Source organism: Erinaceus europaeus, chromosome 1 (genome assembly GCF_950295315.1).
Source record: "Erinaceus europaeus chromosome 1, mEriEur2.1, whole genome shotgun sequence".
NCBI classification, from domain to species: domain Eukaryota; kingdom Metazoa; phylum Chordata; class Mammalia; order Eulipotyphla; family Erinaceidae; genus Erinaceus; species Erinaceus europaeus.
Genome location: NC_080162.1, coordinates 61,083,434 through 61,110,955, shown reverse-complemented (window position 1 = coordinate 61,110,955; position 27,522 = coordinate 61,083,434). Strand labels below are relative to the sequence as shown.

The 27,522-nt window shown below is 37.6% G+C and overlaps 1 protein-coding gene across 2 annotated transcripts in view; it reads right to left on the bottom strand.

Moving 5' to 3' along the window:
* Positions 1-1,750: 1,750 nt before the first annotated feature.
* TASP1 (taspase 1) overlaps positions 1,751-27,522 on the bottom strand; it is a 226,737-nt gene continuing 200,965 nt past the window's right edge. For both annotated transcript variants that reach the window (XM_060186473.1, XM_060186476.1), the window contains one exon: positions 1,751-2,765. In XM_060186473.1, the coding sequence (XP_060042456.1) occupies positions 2,673-2,765 (93 nt within the window). In that variant the 3' untranslated portion in view covers positions 1,751-2,672. The remainder of the gene's footprint in view (positions 2,766-27,522) is intronic.

Below are 27,522 nucleotides of genomic sequence, written 5' to 3'. Positions count from 1 at the left end.
CCATCTACTTCCTCATGAAGTCCAGAAGATGCCCAAGTGCAAACCCACAACTGGGCTACAGTGATGGTCCCACAAATCCAGACCAGGCTTAATTATATTCAAGAGAACTAAAACACTCAATGTTTGGGCCATATAAAAGAGGGGGGGAGGTAGTGGTATACCTGGTTGAGTACACATTATGATGCACAAAGATCCAGATTCCAGCCCTGTGTAGGCAGTGAGCTTCACTAGTGGTGAAGCAGTACTATAGGTGTTTTTCTTTTTCTCTCCCTTTCTCCCCCTTCCTTTTGATTTCTATGATATTATCTAGTAAATAAATAAATGAAATATTTATTTAAAAAATAAAGCACAGGCATACTATAAAGATAACCCATGTTGTCCACAGGAGGAGCCACTAGCCCAGCCAGACCTTGTAAAGATAACCCATGTTGTAAGTGAATTAGCAATCTTAAAAATACAGCTTTAGAATCTTGGTATCAATGAATGAATTATCTACTTATATTCTACCTTTTCCTACTTTTATGTGAAATGAAGCTTTTTACTTCCATAGCTATCCTGTAGCTCCAACATCTGTTCTTTAATACCAAATCTTACAAATATGGAACTTACATTACCCCTTGCATTTTTGTCTGCATGATCCTAAGTATCACCCTTTTACTATCCTAGTTTCACCACACACACACACACACACACACACACACCAGAGAGAATGAAGAATAAAGTCTTACTAAACTGTTCTTGGAGTGGCTTTGTTCTTTTATACTGACTGACTTTAAATTCTTCATAAAAGGAGTCTTTAAAAAGCCCAAAGTTTTAAATATGAATGGAGTAAATTCAAAAGGGGATGAAAGAATGGCATTCCTGGTGAAGTAAGTCAGATGATTTTCAGACTCCAAAGTGTCCTATTAGTTTTACATGATACAGTCCAGTTCCTAAAGAAAAAAATCCTGCCAACAGGTAACAGGTCTTTGAAAGCTTTTGAAGCCAAAGACTCCCTACCAGCTAGTCCATCTCTTACTAAGTTCTCAGCCTCATTAAGAATGAGAACCAGATACCATGGCACCAACCTGTCTACAAGAACACAGCGAGACAAATGTAATTGCTTGTAAGAGGAATATAAATCAGCAACTCCCAAATCATCCATATTTACACCCACTCCATTTTGGCTGTCTTTCCTTTATAATTTGCCCATGAATTGACATCAAGTGTATAATTTCATCTGGGGCTTTATCAGTAACCGCCCAGAGCCATGATTATACGGTACAGGGAACTTCCTCTCCCTGAGCAAGTCTATCTTTAGTATCTTCTCGATAGCCACTTCTTACATATAAAGTCAAAAGGGAAGGCTTGGTTTTCTTATGTGACTTCAGAATCCTTAAATATAACATTTCATAGCAATTTATCAACTGAGCCATTGAGTTTTGACCTGCCAGTATAATTTTTTAAAGCAAAGTGCTCTTAACTCCTTCCTATTATTTTTATCAAATTACAATGGAAAACTATATGGATTTATATACTGTCCATTCATCAATCATGTACTGAGTTCAACTTTCATCTTGCTAGTGTCAATAAAATCACACAGAGTTAAGGCTGGACTCTGGATAATCACAGCTATATGAAGAAGGGTAAAATTAAGATTTCTAGAAGTCATCTTTTTTTTTTTCTTCTTACAAACAACATAAACAATGGTTCTCTGGTATACGATTTAAAAGATAATTTATAAGTCTGAGAAGAGGAGTCACACACTGTCCCCAGTAATATGTTTCTTTTATTTTGTGCCTTTATCTTAAAAATATATTTAAACAAGAAACAAAGATAATATTGAATTTTCCCATAAATTTTGCTTTCTTATTTACAGTGTTACATTGCAAATAACATTCCATTATACACAAATTAAAGAGTGTGCACTACTGTATGCCATCTTTACATATTCATTCATTATAGAGTACATACAGCTTGAAGCTATGCAGTATTTCAGCTTAGAAAAGCTTGAGGAAGAATTAACAAACATTTTCAATAATACTATTATTTAAAAAAGGTTCTGACCTTAATTCTCTGCTAGATTGTTTCACTGAAACCATACTTTGTTAAAGAAAAATGCCCCATATGAGGGATGAGTACTACAGTTTAAGTTACCACAAGATCCACTTAAACTGGTTAACAAATAAAAAACACTTTATTATTTATTACTGTTATTACATGGAGCACTACCACTGTCAAATCACTTAAACAAGTAGATTTACTCTTCAGTTCTAATGCATTTACATCAATGACAGTTGGTACTTCTTTATGAAATAAAACAATGTTTCCCACAACTTTTTGGATTTTACTTGTAAACAGTTAAAGCACACATTTTGTAAAGAATAATTCATCATTCCTGGTCTCAGGTTATACAATAAAGAGGGGTTTTTATTTCATCAAGGGAGAAGCAAGCTCTCTCTCTCTCTCTCTCTCTCTTTCTCTCTCCTTCCAATTCACTAGCCAAAGGCCCAAGTGTCACTAAGTGCTTAGCTATCTACAGCAGCACTAGTGTTGCCAGTGGTGCACAAGGCTATAACAGGAATTATAAAACAAGGAAGATAAAATATCTTTTAGTTAAAAATCCCAAAATGATCAGGTTCTGAAATACCACTCAGGTTCTAAAATGCCTCTTAGGTGCTTAGCCTGAAGGGTTAATTCTCTGGGCTTTCCAGGCGGCAAACCCCTCCTTCGATTGCCACGGACTGTCCTGCCACTGCACCAGGTGGGAGTCTTGAAATGTGAGTCTGCAGAGAGAGAAAGAGGGGAGAAGGTTAGATGCACCAACTATTTCTTTCCAGGTGTGACAAAGGTGAAAGGAATACCAAAGTGCCATGGCTTCTCTGCTGCTGAATATAGATCATAATGATGGTAGTCTTTAGCCAAGTGACCTCATTTGTTCCAATCTCTTAGGGAATATTTACTGAGTATGGACTGCTTGACAGGCATATAGCTAGCAACTAGAGATATTGAGGTGACCAGATAGCAAAAATGCCTGAAGAAGTACAGACTTACTATTTAGTCAGATTCACAACAGTCTTTTCTTATTATCACTATGGGGGGGGGGGGGTTAATGGTTTACAGTACATTTGCTGACACATGAGTATAATTTCTCATCTCCCCATGACCAGTATATGTAAAACATTCTCACCTTCAACTTATATTCAATAGTGGGTATATGTCAGTCTCTGAAAACAATTAATATAGATATATGTTATCCTATAAACACCCAAAGCAATCCAGAGTAACTGATTCATGTTTACACCCCCAATTTAGTCCTAAAAAATATCAATAGTTTACAAAAACTCAACAATTCAGTGAAAAAAGAAACAAGTAAGTACTTAGAAAATAAGTTAAAGGCAGGTATGAGTTTACCTGTATCCATGCTAGAAGCATACTGTTGCTTATTTGTCTCTCAGCTTCCTCTGGACCACAACAAGATAAGTATTATAGGAACATACAAAAACAACTGCTCAGGAAAGAACACTCATTCCAGGAAAGAAGGCCAGGAAGTCATTATTTTTACTTTTTTTTTTTTAACTAGAGCACTGATCAACCCTGGCTTATGGTGGTATGGGGGACTGAACCCAGAACTTTGGAGCCTCAGACATGAGAGTCTCTTTGTATAACCATTATGCTGTCTACCCCTGTTCATAGGAGTTATTTTTCATAGAGAACTTCATACACAGTATATACTTTGTATAGTGGATAGTCAGTTGTGCAATAGGAGCTTTGTAGGGCTGAGTGTTACATTACTCAACGGAAACTGATCCCAGATGGAAGAGAGTAAAAGTCGTTATGTAAAGGAAGAGGATGTTGCCAGTCACTTTTTTAATTTATTTTTTTTATTTATGGTCTCCCTTAACCTAGAGATAGGTAGATGTCAGGAATTTATCAGAAAAACAGAGGGACTACATATCTCTTAGGTAATCCTCTCTAATTTTGATTGTTACAATAAAATTTTCCTAAGAACTGACCCAAAAGTGAGCTGAAGTCCTAGAGAGTACTAGTCACATTTGGTGAGTAGGCCAAACCTAGGATGAGACTGAAATTTTCTCATCCATCATTCTCTCATTTCTTCATGTAAACAAACATAAGCAAGAATATGTTTTAGATGGAATAACAAAAAGGTACTTGATTTATTATTCTGTGGATCAACACAAATCTTCAGTCTAACTGCACAAGTTCTGTTAAGAGTTATTCATTTTTCTGCATGCAAGGTAGGAAACAACTTATTATCCACAAGGGTGAAGTCCACTGATTTTGGGTAGAGGCTAGGGAAAGCCATCTATGTAGTATCTCCTAGGATGTATCACTGAGTTCACTCTCCATGTCCCAGAATCTGAATTTATTACTGAATCTGAGAATCAAACCCGGATTTCACCAAAGGCAACATTATACTAAGGAGTCTATAGTAAGACAAAATATGTACTATCTGTTCCTTGAAGTCTCATTACCATGATGGGAGGAACAAGAAGAGGGCATGTAGGCTTATTCCACAAGCCAATGGCCCTGTCATAACAGGCACAAAAAGCTCAAATCCCAGTTTCACTGTTTTGGGGATTTATTAATAATGAAGTAAAGGAATTTTCCACAGGCATCATCATTTATCATTTTTTAAACAAAAATCTTCTCCTAAACAATATCCCTTAGAAAATAAAATATCCCCCCAAGATGTCAATAATCTTGTATATTAATGGTATATGGGAAAGTACATATATATTTGAATAAATTAAAACTATATAAATGTTTTATATCTGTATAAAAGAAATTGCTTACATCGACAGTAATGCTCAGCTAGACAAAGTAGTTGTTAAAATTAAGTCCTCAAGATTACTCTTTCCCTAAATCATCGTCCAGTAAAGTTTGTATTGTGCAATTACAAAACATTTTGATATTATCTTGGTGCTGAGGGAAATAAAATGGTTAACCATACAAATGTCAATACACCAATTTCAACCATTAACATGATCTCTTGACTTAGAAAATAAAATAAGTTATTTTGGTCTGAAAAAGTTTAAACCATGATATACTTAACATTTTCTGTGGAGATTTTATTGTAGCACCAAGATATATTGCACACAGTGGGGACCGCTTAAGAAACTGTTTTATGGGAATCCCGCGGTTAGCGCAGTGGGTTAAGCGCACATGGCGCAACACAAAGCGCAAGGACCAGCTTAAGGGTCCCGGTTCTAGGCCCCGGCTCCCCACCTGCAGGGTAGTCACTTCATAGGCAGTAAAGCAGGTCTGCAGGTGTCTATCTTTCTCTTCCCCCCTCTGTCTTCCCCTCCTCTCTTCATTTCTCTCTGTCCTATCCAACAACGACGACAACAATAATAACTACAACAATAAAACAACAAGGGTTGACTAAAGGGAAAATAAATAAACAAAATCTTAAAAAAAAAAAAAAAAAAAGAAAGAAAGAAACTGTTTTATAATTGCTTCCCCGCTGAACATGGGCGTTGACTGGTCTATCCATACTGCCAGCCTGCCTCTCTCTTTCCCTAGTAGGGTGGGGTTCTGGGAAGCAGAGCTCCAGGACACATAGGTGGGGTCCTCTGTCCAAGGAAGTCTGGTCAGCATCATGCTAGCATCCGGATACTGGTGGCTGAAAAGAGAGTTAACATACAAAGCCAGGGGCTCAGTGGTGGTGCATCTGGTTAAGCACAGGTGTTATAGTGAGTAAGGACCCAGGTTCAAGCCCCTGGTCCCCACCTGCAGGGGAGAAGCTTCACTAGTGGTGAAGCAGAATTCACCACTTCCCTCTCAATTTCTGGCTGCCTCTATCTAATAAATAAATCAAGATAATAAAAAAAAATTTTAAAAAGAAGAAAAAGAAAAAAAAAATCCAAAGCCAAACAAATTGTTGAACACTCATGGACCTAAAGGCTGGAGTAGTGCAGATGAAGTGTTGGGGGGGGGGGTCCTCCATTTTGTAGATAGCTAGTAGGCATATTTTAGTTATATTTCAAAGGGCCTGTAGCTATACTAGTTTTTTTTTTTCCTTTGAGCCTGAAATCTGATATGCAGGTGGATCCAAGTTATTGTATGGGGAGGTGATGTCATGGCTGGAAAAGGGACAGAAAGCTGGATCAGGGATGAGAGAGAGTAGCTCCCTAATATGAGGAAGGGGTATAAATATTGTTGACTTTAAACCCCATCGATTTGATTTGGTCTGAGGCCCATATTCAGTTTAGGACCCTATGTGACCTCTGCATCCATACCTTCCACCTTCTGCATCCCACAATGACCTTGGGTCCATACTCCCAGAGGTATAAAGAATAGGAAAGCTATCAGGGGAAGGGACGGGATACAGAGATCTGGTGGTGGGAATTATCCTATGGTTTTGTTAATGTCTCCTTTTTTAAATAAATAAAAAAATGTAAAAAAGAAATTGTTTTTATGTGAAAGTTTTCTCTCTAAAAGTTCCTTTGCAGAAGTAACTTTGAATTCCCTTTGAGTCTAAAAATATACTACTTTCTACAATGAACTTGTATGTCAGCATTTAAAAGTGCAATAAAGTACTTTATGTTAAAAGTCTGTGCAGACTCTGTGGCATCCTACAGTGTATGAATTTAGTGACATGTCTTTAAAAGCATTTAAATAGCAATGCACTTTTATTGGAATTTGGATCTAATGAGAATAACACATGAAAATGATAGATGAAAAAGCAATAAACTTAACCATTTTGGATTATCTCCCTCCATTTTTTGTATGTATGTTCCATTCATATACTTACTGAACCACAGATTTGTTCTCATATAAAGATTTCCTTTTTTTAATCACTTTATTAGGGAAGATAATGATTTATAAGTCAGTTGTCACATGAGTACAGATTTTTTCTTAATCTCCTGTGGTAAGTGTGTGTACACCATACCCACCATCAACTGATGCCTAAAGAAAGAAAGTCTATCATATAACTTGTCATATGAAAGATTCTATTTAAATAGATTTTTCAATTTTTTAAATAGACTAAATTTTTCTACTTCCCAAGTAATTATGTTATTAAGACTATATCTGGATCTTTAGATTCTCAGATTCTAAGGACATCACTGTAATAGAACTCAAGTAATCTTACAGTTACAATTCTTCACTTTCTTACTAATTCCCTGAGTGGCACAAAAAGAACCCTAAGTAAGAACCCTAAGATTAATAACAGTCCTTGCAGAACTTCCAACATCATAAACTGACTATTCAAAACCAACATTTTTAAGGCTATACTTTTTTATAAAACCAAATGCATATTATATAATAACACATTTACTACCCAGAGGTTATGAATGACAAATAGGAACAGCAAAAAGTTAGTATGAAATCATATAACTGCCTGATGCCCTAGTCATAATCTAAGTCATAGCTGAGACTTCCTCTCATTCATCCTCATGTCTTTAAATCTTTTTTTTAAATTTTTATTATTGGATAGAGACAGCCAGAAATGGAGAGGGAGAAAGAAAGACACCTGCAGCACAGTTTTACCACTTGCAAAGCTTTCCTCCTGCAGGTGGGGACCAGGGGCTCAAACCTGGGCCCTTGTGCACTGTAACATGTGCACTCAACTAATTGTGCCACTACCCAGTCCCGACAGAGATTTTCCAAAGCACTTCCTCAGGTTTATCCCTTTAGCCAAGGAAGCAGCAATTTGTGCTTAGAATTCTAGAGCTCCCAGGATGGTAAAAACTCATAAAAATTGACCCAGGAGGTGGCCAGTGGCTAAAGCATTAGATTTAAAAGCATGAGGTCTTGTGCCAGAATGATAATCTGGTTCTCTTCCCCTCTTCTCATGCTAATAAATCTTAAAAAACAAAACACAGGTGATACTTATTAGGTACCTTCATCTCCTAACTGATTCTGCCAAACCTTGAGATGAGTCTTTAAATCTTTTACGACTACCTTCATAACTATTCTTTTGTGTTTTTTTTAAATGTAAGTGCATGATTTAATTTTAACAGCCTCAAAGCCTTTATTTATTGACTATATTTTAATACATCTGTCTAATCTTAGAACTACTTAACATATACCACAAGAACCAATGGAATATTCTCTTAAAGAAGTTATTACCCTCCTTTTTGGTGGGTTTGGGGAAATAAAGTCTAAACAGACATAGTTTGAAAAAAAATTATCAGGGTATTTTATTTATTAGTTTCATAATTCTGACAGTTTAGTATTCTGTTCTTAAAAATACAGAGTGGTAGGTGGAGGGTAGATAGCATAATGATTATGTAAACATGCAAAAATGGTTATGCCTGAGGCTCCAAAGTCCCAGGTTCAATCCCCTGCACCACCATAAGCCAGAGCTGAACAGTGCTTCGATTAAAAATTAAAAAAAAAAAAAATAAAGAGTGGTTAGGGAAAGATAGAAATAGGCTGTGGATATGGATTGACCTGCCAATGCCCATGTTCAGTTGAGAAACAATTACAGAAGCCAGGCTGTCCAGCTTCTGCACCCCATAAAGAATTTTGGTTCATACTCCCAGGGGGGAATAAAGAATAGAGAAGCTTTTAATGGATGGGCAAGGAACTCTGGTAGTGGGAACTGCATTAAATTGTACCCCTGTTATCTTACCTTCATGTTAAGCATGATTAAATCTCTGATAAAAATATAGTGGCTGAAGCAAGGTCCTATAGTCAAAATAATATTGGCATTTATAAACATATGACACTGGATAAACAATGACCTGAAGAAATTAAAGGAATGGCATTACAATGCCAGAGGTCTCAGGTCAGATCCTCAACACTACCAATAATAACAGCCAGAGTTGAGCTAGAGTCAAGTGGTATTCTACTCCATAAAACAAACAAAACACTTAGCATTTTAAAACAATTCCTTGGGAATGTATGCTATTACACTAACAGGCTGATCTATCTCCCAGGCCAGTGCTTTTTGTTTGTTATTGTTTCAAGGATTTCTTTTTTCATATTCAGATTACATTGCATGGGGGGAAGGATTTGTGACTGAAAGAGGAGTCAGAAGCCAGAGCACCACTCAAGTTTAGCCAGCACTGAGAATCAAACTTGGAGTCTCAACACATAAGTTTTGAGCTCCAGTAGAGCTACTTTCCTGGCTTGCTAGGTCAGTATTTCTGATAATACTGTTTTACTTCTACTAATAATCAACAACTGTTGAGAAATTACCAAACTGCTAAGTGTTTTCTATAAACCAGGTCACTGTATCAGTAATCTTCTAAGGAACAAAAATAGCACTTCAATATATTTCAAAGAAAATTAAAGTCAAAGACTGACAAATAGCCACTTAAGAATATATAATGATAATAGGAAGACAAATAAAGTTGTATAAAATTAGAAGACCTTTAACAAAAACACATGACCTTATATTATAAGGGCAGGCTACGCCAATGTGTGTTTTCCACTATCAACAACCAATTCACTCAGTTCTTTGTATACTGACCAGATGCCCTACAATTAATTCGATTCTGTTACTATATGGACATTTCAAGAATTAAGAACAAAAGACCAAACATTATAACAAAATGTGATCTGATTGCTCTTACTGCCTAGGAAATGACAAGGATTTTGGGAACTGTGAGCCAGAAACCAAGTTGGGAAATCAAATATAGATATTAAAAATAACAATATAAGAGACCAGGTGGTGGTGTACCTGGTAGAGTGCACATGTTAAAATGCTCAAGGACCCAGGGTTTGAGCCCCCAGTCCCCACCCGCAGGGGGAAAATTTTGCGAGTGGTGAAGCAATGGTGAAGGCATCTCTCTGTCTCTCTCCTTTACTCCCTTCCCTCTAGATTTCTGGCTATCTCTATTTAATAAATAAAATAAAGAAATAAAAATAATAAAAATAAATAACAGTATAAGAGAGACCAAATCAAATATGCCATAGGAAATCAGGAAGGGAGAGTATGGATATAGACAAAAGAATTGAGAAAGACTTCTTTTCAGCCCATCTTGGATGGAGCTTGAAGAAATCATGTTAAGTGAAATAAGTCTGAAATAGAAGGATGAATATGGGATAATCTCACTTTCAGGCAGAAGTTTAAAAACAAGATCAGAAGAGAAAACACAAGAGAATTCATTTGTAAAACCATCTGGTCCAGGACTTTTATTCTTGGGAAGGTTTGTGATAACTGTTTCAATTTCATTAGCTATGATGGGCCTGTTCTATGACTGTGTTACTGTTAATATATTGGTGTAGCTCTTTCAGTAGATGTTTGATGTATTCAGATGGCTTTGCATTGGGTGCACAGATGTTAATAATTGTTAAGTCCTCTTGATTGACTAATCCTCTGAGCATTAAGTAGTGTCCATTCCTATCTTTTTAAATTTTATTTATTTTAAAGTCTATCATGTCAGATATGAAAATAGCTGTTCCTGCCTTTGTTGTGGGCTGTTGGCTTGTATGATAGTTTTCCATGCTTTTACTTTGAGTCTGTGTTTGTCTTGTTGAGTTAGGTGGGTTTCCTGTAGACAGCATATTGTTGGGTGGTGTTTTCTGATCCGTCTTCCTACTGTGCCTTTTAATAGGTGAATTCAGGCCATTGACATTTATTGATATCAAAGATTGAAGATATTTTAATGCCATTCTTCTAGATTTTTAGAGTGTTCTGATATAGCACATATTTATGGTGGTCTGTTTATAGGAGACCTTTGAGAACTCTTTCAGGATAGGCTTGGTGATAATTGATTCTTTCAACTGTTGCTTGTGTGAGATGGTTTTGATGCCTCCATCTAGTGTGAATGAGTCTCGCAGGATACAACAGTCTTGGTTGAAAGCCTTTCGCATTGAGCACTCGATAGATATCTTGCCATTCTCTTCTGGCTTTTAGTGTTTGTGTGGATATATCTGCTACTAATCTTATAGGTTTTCCTCTGTAAGTGACTACTTTTCTCTTGCAGCCTTCAGGATCCTTTCTTTATCCTTATTCCTTTCCATTCTAAATATGATGTGTCTTGGTGTCTTTAAGTCTGGGTTAATTCTGTTTGGGACCCTCTGGGCTTCTTGAACCTTTATGTTTCTGATGTTGTCTAGACTGGAGAAGTTCTCAGCTATTATGTCCTGGAGAATGCTTTCTTCCCCTCCCTCTCTTTCTTCCTCTGGTAAGACAATAATGCATATATTCTTTCTTTTGAAGTCATCCCATAGGTCTGTTGTTTTTTTTAGTATCTCTTAATCTCCTTTTGAGATTTCTTACTTCTTTTTTTGTTGTCTCTAATTCATCCGATCTTGCTAATTCTGTCTTCAGCCTCTTTTATCCTATTCTCTCTCCCCTCTATTGTTTTCTGGAGCTCATCTATTTTGTTATCCTGTTCTGATACTGTTTGAGCTTGTTCAGCTAGCTGTGTTCTTAGCTCAGCTACTTCAGCTTTCAGCTCTCTAATAACCTTGAGATAGTGTTTTCTTCCAGGGTCTCCTTTGTTGTTTCTGCATTTCTGATGACAATTCTTTCAAACTCTTTACTCATTCCTGTGATTATTTCCTTAGCTAGTGTTTGGATGTTGACCTCATTCTTTTGTGCTTCACCCTTTGGGGGGGCTCTTAGCTGGACTCTTGTCCTGGTTCATTTCTCCAATATTTCTTCTTGTTGGTTTAATCATTCTATATAGTATGTTATGAGCTCCCTCTCTCAGTACTTTTCAAATTACTGATCACTCTTTCCTGAATTTTCTTGTGTCTAAGTAAGGTAATTAAAGGGTTTACAGTTGTGGAAATTGACAGTTGTTTCAATATTATTCTAATCCCTGAGTTGTAGCTCAGTGGCTTTTAAAGCCTCTTTTGTTCTTTTTTCTTCTCTGTAGGCTATGGGAGCCTAAGGGCTTTTAAACTATAAGTAGGCTTCTTAGCTTAATCACTGACTCCTGACCAAGAGATAAAGCAGGGTGGGGCAGAGATAATCCAGTGGTTATGCAAAGAGACTTTCACAGCCCCACTGCTAGGCCCTCAAGGTATAGATCTTCTCCTGAGTTTCCTGGTTAGTTCTCTGTCCCCTGGTGTCAGCACAGGGCCCCCCACTGCTGCTTCAGCCTCTGAGGTCAGTGGCAATGGAGACTCACAGTTGCATTTTGTGAGTATTAGGGGAGTCCTCTCTTCCCTTCAGCCATCTTTTTGTTGGTGAAATAGACTGGAGGTGGTGTGTCAACTGGTAAACTGACAGACTCTTTTCTTTCTTTTTTTTTTTTTTTTAATGTTTCCATTTTATAAAGAAAAATAAAAAAAAAGACTTCAGAAAGGTCATGAAGGTAAGTAGGACTGAAAGATGGGGGGGAAGTCTGACAAGTTTGCCTGATTTGAGTTATTACATTAACTTCTTAAAAGTTAATAGAAAGTTTTAAAATGGGAGGTAGCACATAAACATATTGATTTCTAGCTTCTGTTAAGAAAGGGAGAGAGAGAAGGAAAGGAAGGAGAGAGAGAGGGAGAGAGAGAGAGAGAGAAAGGAGAAGAGGGTGAGGGAGAGACAGGAGTACTGCTTAGTTCTGGCTTATGGTAGTGCTATGGATTGAAACTGGGCTTTAGAGTCTCAGCCATGATTTACCTGATGTGACAACAGTTATCTTCTGCTTTCTTTTACTGGCATACTTCAATTCCTGAGCGAAGGGGTGGGGAAGTGTGTATGGTTGGTTTTTAATGTTTTGTCTCCATTATGAATTATTTTGTCTTTCCTTAGTGAGTGGAATCAGGAGATTTCCCCTCTCTTCCTTTCCCTGAAATTTTCTGCCCAAGGAGACACAAGTTATGAATAAATATATTCTGAGTGTGTGACATTAAACCTTGGAATGTAGGTTTTTGCTCTAAAAATAGTTTGGCCTTCAGACTTCAATCTAAAAGCAGATGTATTCAACTATTCAAGTAGCTGACAGTTTCAAGTGAACCTGCTTAATATGGTCCAGAATATTGTGTATATTTTATAGAATAAAATTCCCTTTAACTACAGAAATTTCCAAAGAAACATTAACTCAGACAGAAATGAGGTCTGGCTGCAGAGAAAATGCTTTGGAGGACACAATGCCTTCAGGAGAGACATCATCCTGGATTTCTTTCAGATAGGGCAGGGGATCACTGCTCGAAGATAGGGGACCTGCCCCACATTGAGGAAATGAGGGACTGTATTAGGAAAGACTGGGCAAATAACTGTGTTCTTGGGAAGTCTAAAGGCACCTGGGCCTCCTTGACTTGGGTGATGTCAGGGTATGGAAAGTTACTGAAATGTCCTGAAGGCCCTTGCACAGTAGGGGAATTTCTTTTTTATTTATTTTTAATTTTATAAAAAGCAAGCATTGACAAAACCATAGGATAAGAGGGGTACAAATCCACATAATTCCCACCATCAGAACTCCACATCCCCTCCCCTCCCCCAATAGCTTTCCTATTCTTTATCCATCTGGGAGTATGGACACAAGGTCATTGTAGGTTGCAGAAGGTGGAAGGTCTGGCTTCTGTAATTGCTTCCCCACTGAACATGGGCTTTGAATCGTCAATCCATAGTTGACTCATCAATCCATACTCCCAACCTGCCTCTTTCTTTCCCTAGTCGGTTGGGGCTCTGGGGAAGCGGACACATTGGTGAGGATGTCTGTCCAGGGAAGTCTGGTCAGCATCACGCTAGCATCCGGAACCTGGTGGCTGAAAAAGAGAGTTAACATACAAAGCCAAACAAATTGTTGAACAATCATGAACCTGAAAGCTGGAATAGAGCAGATGAAGAGTTGGGTGTTACTCCATTTTGTAGACAGCTAGTAGGCATATTTTAGTTATATTCCAAAGGGCCTGTGGCTATACTAGGTTTTTTTTTTCCCCCCTGAACCTGAAATCTGATATGCAGGTGGATCCAAGTTATTGTCTGGGGAGATGTCATAGCTGGAAAAGGACCAGAAAGCTGAATCCGGGAAGAGAGTAGCTCCTTAATATGGGAAAGGGGTATAAATATTGTTGACAGTAAACCCCACTGATTTGATTTGGCCTGGGGCCCATATTTAGCTTAGGAGCCTATGTGACCTCTGCATCCCTGTAGATCTGAGCTCACATTATGTGGTCATGAGTAAGAACATTGCAAGCTGCCCCAATATCAATCCATCTTCCTGAGGTGTAGCATAGAGTATGTTGTACATCCTCCCTTCAGAGGAGGGAAATTTCTTTTATCTCACTTCTTTCTTCCCACCTCCATACTTCAAGTTTACTATATCTCAATAATGTATTATGGGTCATCAAAAGAATAGTTAAGAAAAAAGAATGGTTAAGAAAAAAGTAAAAGGTATGTTCACTCATTTTCTCTTCGGATAGTATGCAAATAGTCATAAAATGAGGACTCCAGTTTCTTTTTTATTTTATTTATTTATTTTCCTTTTGTTGTCCTTGTTTTTTTAATTATTGTTGTTACTGATGTCATCGTTGTTAGGACAGAGAGAAATGGAGAGAGGAGGGAAAGACAGAGAGGGAGAAAGATAGACACCTGCAGACCTGCTTCACCACCTGTGAAGCGACTCCCTTTCAGGTGGGGAGCTGAGGGCTCGAACCAAGATCCTTTCGTTGGTCCTTGTGTTTCGCACCACCTGCATTTAATTTGTTGCGCTACCACTCGACTGCCAGGACTCTCATTTCTAAAATAGCTTCTCAGTGAGTTAAAATTTCTGAGGCTGATTTTATCTAGTTTTTTCATACATTGTTGATAAATCTAAAAACAAGTATTTTACTTCTATTCAATCATTATTTCAACCTAAAAGTCAAATAGGTCAAGATAATTTTAAGATACAACTCCCAATTTCAACCTAACAAAATATAGCAACAGAATGAGGAATTAATAATACATGTTCATTCCCCTGCCTCATTTTCCACTTTTAAAACAAGGATGTCATAAAAGATCCACCGACAAATATGGACAAAACATAAAGGCATTATTATGGTAAATTTCATTGTTAATACTGAAACAAGGCTACATAAAAGGAAAAGTTCTATTGTTCTCACATATAAACATCATGTCCAAGGAGCATTTTATTAAAATAAAATTAAAATGCTGTCTGATGAGAACAGCATGTTGTTCCAATCTAACAGTAAAATTTGTCACTTCTTTTTGTACATAAGACACCACACTTCAGAGGGCTCATTAGACAAACTTGCCCTCCTATTTTTAGTTTAAAAGCATCACAAAGGCATCCACATAAACATTCAATACCTATTATACCACCACTCACGCAGAGAATTATTAAAAATATCCCCCCCCCTTTTTTTTTGCTAGAGGTGACAAAAGCACCATTTAGCAGACATTTATTTACTCTAAGCTTATAAGGGGACAGAAGGATGAAATTGGCATAGCTCTTGTTCATGAAGCAATTGTCTGTAAGATACAGAAACTATTTCCTTGTGAAATTAGTTTCCTCTGAAATCTTAATAAAAATACCAAGCCTGTATATGTGCATAATGTGTAAGTTTCCACAGTATTTCCGTACCAATAAGATAAAAAATAGCATGTCAGGTAGAAAGATGTATACTGCATCTATTTTTCAGGTAAAAAAAGAAGGCTCAGAATTATGTGGTTTTCTCACTGTCACACAGGAAGTGGAAAACAAACCTGAATGAAAGCCTTTGGACTCCAAATTCAGGGCTTTCTTTACTCCCACAAAACCTTAAACCTGAAGAATTCTAAATCTAGCTCAGTTAAGAGACACACCTTTCACTGGAGCTCATTAAGTAGTATTTCAGGGTGCAATAGAGCTTCCTCAGAAAAGCTACTGCCACACATTTTACCAGTAAACTTCAGGATTATTTTGGAACTCAGAAAACTAGTTATAAATCTTAATTCTGCTGTTAGGATTTGAATGCTCTCTGGATTAGAAAGTCATTAGTTCTCTTGGATTCAGCAACTTTGTAAGAAGAGAAAGAAAATCCAACTCAGTTGTACATGGGGGTTCTTTCCGGTCTCAATATTCTACAAAGTCTAGTATTTGAAATACCTTCCAATAATGTTTAAATAAAATTTTCGAAGAAATTTATGTTGATAAGGCCTGTTTTGTTATGCTAGTGGCTCAGGTTCAAGTCTGGCCTCTACCACACTAGCAGAAGCTTAAGTCAGCCTCTCTCTCTCTCTCTCTCTCTCTCTCCCTTCCTCCCTTCCTTCCTTTCTTCTTTCTACCTGAAAGTCATTCCAGAGTGGTACAGCTCCAGAGACAACTAAATAAATATCCACATTTCTAAACTTCATTTTACAAAGTTAAAATAAAAAAATTATTTTCTAAGAACCCATTAAAACCTTAATAGGTCTTAGAACTTAATATCATCTCCTTAGACCTAGTCTAACTGTAAGAGTGAGTGGTATTTTATAGAGAGTGGTTTTCACACCACCCACTGAAACCTCAGGGCACTGCCCCGCCCCAAGCCAGGGCCTAATGCAAGCACAAATTGACCAATTAGGGCTGCCTTTTCATACTGACAGAAAGACTTACAAAGGAAGACACATCATTGTACCAAAGCTTCCTCTTTGCCATAACATCCACAGTACCTTCCATAAAGCACCACCCCACCGCCCTCCCCAAGTTTTGAACCTAGGCCACAGCCATAGCAAGGGACATGTTCTACTCAGACAGCTATTCCCCCTGCCCAAGGAAATGGACTTTTGCCCCTTCCTTATTCCTAGGACTTCCAGAAACAAAGTTTGCCCCTAAGCAACCTGTTATATAAAGTTAGGCAGGGAGAAAGGTCAGTGTACGTATTAGAGTAGATGGAAATAGTTATCTGATACTATAGTGCTAATAGTACTTACCAGGACTATTAGAAAGCTTTTAAACCCTTTATTCTGCTTTTAGATTTTTATTTTTAGTGTCCTTATTCAATCATGTTAAAAGGTATATATGCTATTTTTATATTATAAAATTTATTTTTAAAAGAATAAAGAAGTAAATGCAATCCCATGCATTCCACACAATCATATTTTATATAAAAAAATCCACAGTTGTACAAACCAAAGGAAATATCTTAAAATGTTAATAGTAATATGGGGAATTTCACTGCATTCCAGGCAGCTTCAATCAGAGCCAGGATTATTATTATTATTGTTTGTTATTCTTTCTGTCACATTCCTTCATTTTCTTAATTATGTAGCAGAGTGATTTAGTGAGTGTTTAGTGCAGCAACATGATCTGCTGAAGAATTAATCTCTCTTTTCTTACTGTTCTATACCTATATTGAAGGGTAAGAGTGTGCTCCCATTCTATTCCTTTACAGTGTCAAAAAAAAAAAAAAGATTAACAGAAGACCACCGAAGTATCAAGCGTTGATACTTTTGATCAGCAGCTTTTACTCAAATTACCATCGTTTCTCATGTTCCAGAATATTAAACTCACTTGTTTCTCTTCAATTTCTATAGCCACAACTTTTTAGTTTCCTTTGTGGGTTCCACTCTATCTCCCCAGCAAAGTACAAGTACCAAAGTCTAAGCCCCCAGTCCCCACGTGCGGTAGGGAAGCTTTCCAAGCAGTGTCTTTCTATAGGTGTCTTTCTCTATCCCTCTCTGCCTCCCCCACCCTCTCAATTTCATGTTGTCTTTATCCAATAAGTAAGTAAATAAATATATTTTTTAAAAGAAACAAAATTCAAAATGTTATAGTCTTCTGGCTGGTAAACTACCAGATAACATGCATTTTACTATAGAGATGTATCTTCTGTCCCCTTCTTCACATCATATCTTGGATAGACCTTGAAGGTATCATATGAAGTGAGATAAGAAACTAGAAAGAAAAGAATGAATATGGGATAATCTCACTTATGGGTAAAACTTGAGAAACAAGAACAGAAAGTGGAAACACAAAGTAGAACTTGGACTAGGTTTGGTGTATTTCACCAAAGAAAAGGACTCTGAGGAGGAAGTGTGGCAGTGAGCTCTCAGGTCCTGGTACAGGATGGTAGAGGGTGACCTAGGTTGGGAGTGAGTGTTTTGCAGACACACCTATCATGGTGAAATGAGAAACTTTACCTATGTGTCAACAACTGTACTTACTATAAACCATTAGCTCACCCCTTCTTTTTAAAGGATATCTTTTATTTGAAAAGAAATGAAAGGTTAATATTTTAATTCCCAGAGTGAAACTACTGTTTGTGTAATAGACTACTTCCTGAAAATTTCAGAGGTTCTATCAGTGAGAAATTTTGGAGAGGTAAAATAATAACCCACCCATAAACTCTGAAGTAAATCCTCCTTGTCAAAATGATCTGCTTCCTGCGTTTTACTGATTAGACCCCCCAAACATTAAAGAATTAGTAACAAAGTGAACATGGATAGCATCATTCTCCAAGCTGACTTCTGTCAGATCCTGGGAGAAATACTTTGAAGCATTGTGGGGCCATGTAGTGGCACACCTGGTTAAATGCACAAGAGCCAGGGTTCAAGCCCCTGTTCCCCACCTGTAGGGGGAAAGTTTCATGCATGGTGAAGCAGGGCTGCAGGTGTCTCTCTCTTTATTTCTGCTCTACCACCTCCTCTTCCCCTCTCAATTTCTCCCTGTCTCTATCCAATACTAATTTTTCAAAAAAATGAAGCATGGTCAAATGCAGGAAAAAGCTGCAGTCCATTGCTCAACATCAGACCACTCTTAGAGTTAGAAAGATAGTCTTCAGCTCAAGTGAGTTCATCCCAAGTGTCAACAAAAGTATTCCTTCAGTTCTAGCTGCACCCAGACATACTTAGAAAGCTAAACCACTTTTTTCTTTCTTCTTAAAAATCTGATGATGATGTTGTCAGAAAAGTCATGGCACATTTCTGATAAAAAACACATCATAATTTTCCCAACCCAGTATCACCATTATCACCACCACCACTGTAGCACCATGATGCAGGATTCCACCACTTCTGAGAAACATTTTCCCCCCTTTTTTCTAGATAGAGGGTGAGACACAGGGAGAGAAGATACAGCACCGCTCTACCACTTGTAAAACTTCCTCTTTACCATGATGCTCCCATGTGATTCAAATCCAGCGGTTCAAACCCAGATCCTTACACATGGCAAGTGTGTGTGCTACTGGGTATCTATCTCCCAGCTCTCCAAACTCTTATTTTACTTCTTGATGATTCTTTTCTACCTTTCCAACACTAACTTCTTAGGTACATCAAGATTTCATAGTAGGACTTTTTTTTTTCTTGTTTTGTAGAAAATATCTGTGAAGTGTTTGGGGGCTTAGTAAGAAGCATCTCATTACAGAGTAAGCAATAAGAATAATAACCTTCCATATATGTCTCATCCTTCAATTATCACTCCATTTATTTATTATGAGAAAGAGAATGAGAAAGGAGGAAAAGGAAAGACCAGAGCACTGTCTAGTTCTGGCATAAGGTAGTGCTAGATATTGAACTTGATCCTATTAGGCCTCAAGCATGCATGTTGGTACTTTAGCAGGCTGAAATATTCCCCAGACTTATTCCATTTCTTTTCCACCAATGACTTCCCAAACAAAAGTCTTTCATAGATGTATCTATCCTTGTTACCTTTAATTCTTTCTTTCTGACCTCTCTCTCTCTCTCTAAACTCTCTACAATCAAGTTTTTGCTTTGTGAACTCCACTAAAACCATTCTTATCAAAGTAAGCAATGATTTCTAATACTAAATCCGATTATCTGTCCTTAGGCCTCATATTTCATGGAACCAAACTGAGAAAGTCCATCATATCTTCACCTTAAAATACTTTTGCTCCTAGGTTTCTAAAATACTGTACTTATCTGGCCCTTCATCAGTCACTGTGGTCACTTCTTAATCTCCTTTCTGATTCCTCTTCACCTCACCAATTTATAAACCTGGAATCCCTCAGGAATATTTTCTGCCTGTGTTTTACCCTCTCAGGAATCTCATCTACTTTTACAGTTGTATAAAGCATTTATATGCTTAGCTTCACAAATAGATATTTTGAGTTTAATTCTCTCTTCTGACACATATGTCCAACTATTTACTGGGCATCTCCACTGAATGTCTAATAGATACCTCAAAATTAACATGACTAGAAGTAGGTTCTTTATACCCTACCTCTAGCCTTCTCCTCTGATTCTAGTCAATGGCAACTCCAGTCCTCCAACTGTTCAGGACACAATCTGAAGTCATTGTTGCTCTATTTCTCTCATGCCTCTATCTCATTGTCAGCAAATCCCACTGATTCTAACATCCAGAAGCCAATTGCTTCTGACCACTTGCACAACGAAGAAGCAAGACCAAGTCATTATCTCATTCACTTGAGTGGCAATAATGTTGCATACTGCCTATCTTTCAGCAACTGGTGCTGCCTAGTAAAATGCAAGTAACATTACTCCACTCCTCTGCATACTACCCACCAATGGTTCCCATCTCAGCAGAAAGGTCCTACTGATATTGGGTGATAGGAGCTACCTGATCTGGTCCCCCATCACTTGCTCTAAGCCACTAAAACTGGTCTTTTCATTGTTCCTCAATATACCAGAAACACTCCCATTGAAGGGGTTTCTGCACTTGCCTATTCTCTGTTCTTGGAATATTCTTGTCTTATTTTTATATATCTGCTAGGATTTTGCTCCAATGGCCCCATTTTAGTAAAACACACCTAACATTGGAATTTTTGTATCTCCTAAGATCTTTCCAAGCATCATTTCTTCAGCACTTATCATAAATACAGTATATATTTTGTATTTATTATTTCTTCTATTAGTGACTAAGACCACAAGTACAAGGATTCTTAATTTCACTATTATGTTCCTGTGAAAGTATCTGAATAATTACTCAACAGAATTTATTTAGTGAATAATTCACTTTTGAAAATTAGCTTCTGTGTTTTATCAAAATTAGGCTCCCAGGTAACATAAGTTTCTGGTTAATAGCTAAAATTTCAAAGTGGTCATTTTTGATTATGAAAACCTTATATATTATATTTATTTTTTATTTCAAATATGGTCTACTGAACAGAAGCATAAATTTCTAGATTCAGGAACTAACTAGTTGTACATAAGAAGCCATCACATTAAAGAAGTCAGCATTCAATCTTTCCATGTAGTTTTAGATGTTTGTAGAAATTCTTGGTAGAAGTCTGTTTTACTCAGGGGCTACTGAGGCTTATTACTAAATGCCTATTAAAAGCTTCTTTGGCCAAGGTCTTTCATTTTTGTACTGAAAACACACATCATAAACATTTTTAATGGAGCAGTAGTTGGCAGGTTCTAACTGTTCAAAATTTCACTATAATATTCATAAGAGCTATCAAAGGAAGAAATCAGGGATTTTTTTAATCTGTTACAGTAGTCACTAGTTACAGTAGTAAGTTTTATGTACTATTAATTTCCTATGTCATGTGAGGAAAAATGTTTCCAAGTATTCTGAGCATTTCTTAATGGTGAAATGTTAGTACAGTCCTCATCCTAAATTAGCTTTCTTTTTATCCCTTCAACACTGTAGCAGACAGTGAAGCCCAAATATGTACAGAACAGTGATGACAGCTCAAAAGCATAAAAGTAAATTGTCAGTACCTACCACTCACTGCATCTAGAAATATTTGAAAGGAATGTAAACAGAGAGGGTAGTTCAAGCATATACAAATGTCTAGATTAGGTATTACTAAAATGTTATGTTTTCACCAATTTACGGCATGTATGCATAGACAGAAAATTAAAGTCATATACGGTAACTACAGTAAGTAAATTTCAATTTTAGGAATAGACACAATGGATACCTTAAGATAAAGACTAAACATACAAACAAACAAAAAAAAGTGTGAAGTAAAGTATTTGAGTTCACAAGAGTGAACATGTCATCCTGAGGCTGGGGGACATGGTTTTGGAAAAGACTTTCATAGCTGAAGCTCTGAGGTCTATGGTTCACTCCTCAACACCAACACAAGGTAAAGTTGAGAAGTATTCTGGGGACTCATAATCTTATTTTCTCTCTCCCTCCACCCTCATTATAATAAATAAAATATATAAAAAAAGAAAATGCCAACCTAACAGACTTTACTCATGGTTTGAAATCCACAGCATGGGTGATGTTCAGATGCCATAAGTGACACAGATCAGGTATAAAATTGCTAAAGTGTTCAACCTCTGCAAATAAGGTGCTTGCCACTTGCTTTTAACTAATCACTACCATGTATAAATTGGATCCCAGTGTTGTCTAGTCTTTCACTGTAATAAGATAAAAACAAATCTGTATTTTATATAAATTTTAAAATGTGTAAATCTTAATTTTCCAATTTTGTGAAAATTTAAAATTTGCATATTAAAATGTTCAATCTTTTAAAATAATTTTTCTACTGATGAGTTCAGCTTTTGATCTAAAAATCTCAAGATTCTGGGGAGAGGACACAAAGCTAACAAAATATTCTGTTCACAGCAGGGGAAGATAGCATAATGGTTATGCAAATAGACTACCATGCAAAAGGCTCTCAGGACCCAGGGCCCAGGTTCAGTCCTCATAAATCAGAGATGAACAGTGCTCTGGTTAAAAAAAAAATGTTCAATCACTTAAGTTGAATTTCTATTCTATATATCAACATGGAGCTTCTCATTAAAAACTAACAATGGGAAGCCTTCATGTGCTAGACCCTGTGTGGCCATTAGCACCATATATTTTGCACACCTAGTAGATTCAGCTCCTACAACACTTCCATATTTAATCAAATAATGTAATAAAAGTTATTATGACATAAAAACCTATGAGAAATTCTAACTATTTACAACCACAGAGATCAATACCTTCTTTTACAATAAGTTAACATGAAGTTAAGATGGCATGTTCAAGACTATGACCTTTTTTGTTTTGAACACACAAACACACACACACACACACACACACACACACACACGAAATATTTCTTTCACCACCAGTCTACTACTTTGCAGTTAAAAGCCAAAAACTATTATTCACCCACTGTGGATAGAGCAGCTAATGATTCTCAAGAACATTTGTCTCAGTGACACATCATGGCTATGTGTCCTGTAACCAATCAGCAGGCACACACCTTGAGAAGCTATGTGTTTGCCTTAGATCACTAAGTACTATAGGCAAAAGAGTACTACGTGCATGTTAAATTCACAGCTGGTATGATGGGTCTATACTGATGACTATGCAACTATGTGGTGGTAGAGAAATCAATGTTCTCAGGAGACTTCCAGAGGCAGGGCTATGGAGCAGCAGCAGCTGTGTTTCTCTTCTCTCCTCTCCCGGGTAAACTAAGAATACCAAAGGAGATCATCTGGGACCAAAAAAAGGCAGGAATACAGCTTCAGGAACCCACCAAATCACTGGTGAGTACAAATACGTGTGGCCCATGGACAGAGAAGAGCCTAGGGAGAGATTAATTGGCTAGTAACAGTCTGGCAATTTACCAGTTGAGGTACAACCTCCAGTCTGTTTTACCAACAAAAAGACAGCTGAAGGGAGGAGAAGACTCCCCTAAGATTCACTAAATGCAACTGTGAGTTTCCATTGCTGCTGACCTCAGAGGCTGAAGCAGCAGGGGGGTGGCCCTGTGTTGACACCAGGGACAGAAAACTAACCAGGAAACTCAGGAGAAGATCTACACCTTGGTGGCCTAGTGGTGGGGCTGTGTGGTGGGAGCCATTTCATGTTCTCTTGATGAGAACATAGTGAATAGTTTCCTCAGAACATACAGACTATAAACAGGACTTGTTTAGAAACACACAGGGTGCTGCAGTGCTGCCCGGCTTGGCAGAAAAGCTGAATTGAGTCTGGAGCTTTGGATCCATGGGGTATGAGAGTCTCTTTGCATAACCACTGTATTATCTCTGGCCCAACCTGGTTTACCTCTAGGTCAGAAGTGAGGGATTAAGCTAAGAATCCTACTTATAGTTTAAAAGCCCTCAGGCTCCCATAGCCTACACAGAAGAAAAAGAACAAAAGAGGTTTTAAAAGCCACTGAGCTACAACTCAGGGATTAAAATAATATTGAAACAACTGTCAATTTCCACAACTGTAAACCCTTTAAGTACCTTAGACAAAAGTCAATGCAGGCAAGACTGATCAGTAATTTGAATAGTACTGAGAGAGGGACCTCATAACATACTATATAGAATGGTTAAACCAACAAGAAGGAATACTGGAGAAATGAACCAGGACAAGAGTCCAGTTAAAAGCTCCCCAAAGGATGAAACAGAAAAGAATGAGGTCAACATCCAAACACTAGTTAAGGAAATAATCAGAGGAGTGAGTAAAGAGTTTGAAAGAATTGTCATCAGAAATGCAGAAACAACAAAGGAGACCCTGGAAGAAAACACTAATTATCTCAAGGTTATTAGAGAGCTGAAAGCTGAAGTAGCTGAGCTAAGAACACAGCTAGCTGAACAAGCTCAAACAGTATCAGAACAGAGTAAGAAAATAGATGAGCTCCAGAAAACAATAGAGGGGAGAGAGAATAGAATAAATGAGGCTGAAGACAGAATTAGCAAGATTGATGGCTAGTTAGAGACAACTAAAAAAGAAGTAAGAGATCTCAAAAGGAGATTAAGAGATACAAAAACAACAACAGAAACCTATGGGATGACTTCAAAAGAAAGAATATATGCATTATTGACGTACAAGAGGAAGAAAGAGAGGGAGGGGGAAAAAAAGCATTCTCCAGGACATAATAGCTGAGAACTTCTCCAGTCTAGACAACATCAAAGACATAAAGATTCAAGAAGCCCAGAGGGTCCCAAATAGAATTAACCCAGACTTAAAGACACCAAGACACATCATACTTAGAATGGAAAGGAATAAGGATAAAGAAAGGTTCTTGAGGGCTGCAAGAGAAAAAACAAAGAGTCACCTATAGAGGAAACCCATAAGATTAGCAGCAGACTTCTCCTACAAACACTACAGGCCAGAAGAGAATGGCAAGATATCTAACGAGTGCTCAATGAGAAAGGCTTTCAACCAAGAATACTGTATCCTGCGAGACTGTCATTCAGACTAGAGGGAGACACCAAAACCATCTCACACAAGCAACAGTTGAGTCAACTACCACCAAGCCTGCCCTGAAAGAAGTTCTGAAAGGTCTCCTATAAATAGTCAGACCACCATAAATATGCCATATGTCAGAGCACTCTAAAAATCTACAAGAATGGCATTAAAATATCTTCAATCTTTGTTATCAATAAATGTCAATGGCCTGAATTCATGTACTAAAAGGCAAAGAGTAGGAAGATGGATCAGGAAAGACCTCCCAACAACATGCTGTCTACAGGAAACCCACCTAACTCAACAAAACAAACACAAACTCAGAGTGAAAGCATGGAAAACTATCATACAAGCCAATGGCTCGCAAAAAAGGACCAGAAACTATCAGGTACTGTTGGTCTGCTTCTAAATTCTGCTACTAAGACCCCTTCTGTTTCATTGGTTTAATCCTCCCTGCTTAACACTGAATTCTATTTACATAACCACGGTTAACTAAGCACCGCCCTGCCTCCAGGGCATTGGTTTAATCATCACTGTTTTGCATGCTTTTTCCTTCTCCCCACCCCCTATCCTACGTACATCCTCTTCGGACCTGACTCTTCTGCCTCAGGATATATAAGGACAAGATTGTGATTAGAGATAGCTTAGATTGTGCTGCATTCCATATGAATAAAGACTGAACTGCGTACCACTCAGCCATGAGTCCCTGGTCGTCTCTCTCTCCCACCCGCGAAGCTAGCCTGACAAGGTACTTAGAGGAAAATACTGGCAGAACTCTTCTGCATAAATTTTAAAGACATCTTCAATGAAACGAATCCAATTACAAAGAAGACTAAGGCAAGTATAAACCTATGGGACTACATCAGATTAAAAAGCTTCTGTACAGCAAAAGAAACCACTACCCAAACCAAGAGATCCCTCACAGAATGGGAGATCTTTACATGCCATACATCAGACAAGAGGCTATTAACAAAAATATATAAAGAGCTTGCCAGACTCAACAACAAGACAACAAATAACCCCATCCAAAAATGAGGAGAGGACATGGACAGAATATTCACTACAGAAGAGATTCAAAAGGCTGAGAAACACATGAAAAAGATGCTCCAAGTCTTTGTCAGAGAAATGCAAATAAAGGCAACAATGAGATATCGCGTCACTCCAGAGAGAATGTCATACATGAGAAAAGGAAGCAGCAACAAATGTTGGAGAGGTTGTGGGGTCAAAGGAACCCTCCTACACTGCTGGTGAGAATGTAAATGGGTCCAACCTCTGTGGAGAACAGCCTGGAAAACTCTCAGAAGGCTAGAAATGGACGTAACCTATGATCCTGCAATTCCTCTCCTAAGGATACATCCTAAGGGCCATGTGCAGAGCAAGGCATGTACCCTAGAGATCCTCCTAGCAGTTCTAAGAAGATGGAAATAAACACGAATTTTCTATATTTGAAATTCTGGGCACTCTTAAAATGTACAAGTAAAATCACTAATAGCCACTTTGCCTTGTGATTCTTAAGAATGCTTGCCTAGACTGGGAGTATGGACCGACCAGTCAACGCCCATGTTCAGCGGGGAAGCAATTACAGAAGCCAGACCTTCTACTTTCTGCAACCCACAATGACCCTGGGTCCATGCTCCCAGAGGGATAGAGAATGGGAAAGCTATCAGGGGAGGGGGTGGGATATGGAGATTGGGTGGTGGGAATTTTGTGGAATTGTACCCCTCCTACCCTATGGTTTTGTTAATTAATACTTTCTTAAAAAAATAAAATAAAATAAAATAAAAAAAGAATGCTTGCCTAATTTGGCTGTCTGGGATGAGGCAGCTGGCTTCCTGCCAGTATTTAGACTTCTTTAGTTGTTGCCTAATATGGGGATAGGTTATCAAGAACAGTTAAAGTTTAGTTTAGAATAAAGTGAACTTGTATCTACATGGTTCTTAATAAAGTGTGAACCAATAAACCCATGTGGACCAATAAATCATCCAGTGACTGAATTCTACCAGCTACTATCATAAAACTGGTCTATTTTAAAGAACACACAGTCAATACATCCTTAAGTGCTCCACTACCTAGTGTTCAGTGGAATTTAACAACACTGTAGAAATTCAACCATTTATTCATAATGTATAAGCAATATTTCCTTCAGATTTTACTTATTTTTTAATGAATGATGGAGATGGACAGAAAGAGAGAGAGAGACCAAAGAACTGGCTTATGCTGGTGTGGGGGATTCAATGTGGGACCTAAGAATCTCAGGTATGAAAGTTCAATGTGCTACAGCTGTGTGTCTCCCTGGTTACTTCTCCTACCCACTTGCCCCTCAAACTTTTAAAAGAAAAAGAGTATTCATTTAAGTGAGTGTAACAGACATTCTTCAGTCAAATGTTAGATTTCATAAAATACATAAGTTTTTGATGTTCTTAAAATGGTAGACATCTAGTCAGACAACTTTTTGAAAAGGTTCCATTCACTCAGAAGTAGTAGGTGTGACTTAGGAAGGAAGAGAAGGCAGGTCCATAGAAAAATGGGTAAATATATATAAACAATAGTCAACTCTGTCTGTAATGTTGGGAGAACTGTTGTAGCTTCCAAATCAATATTAAATCACTAATTAAAAAATTAAAATAAAAAAGTCTCCATTACTACTTTA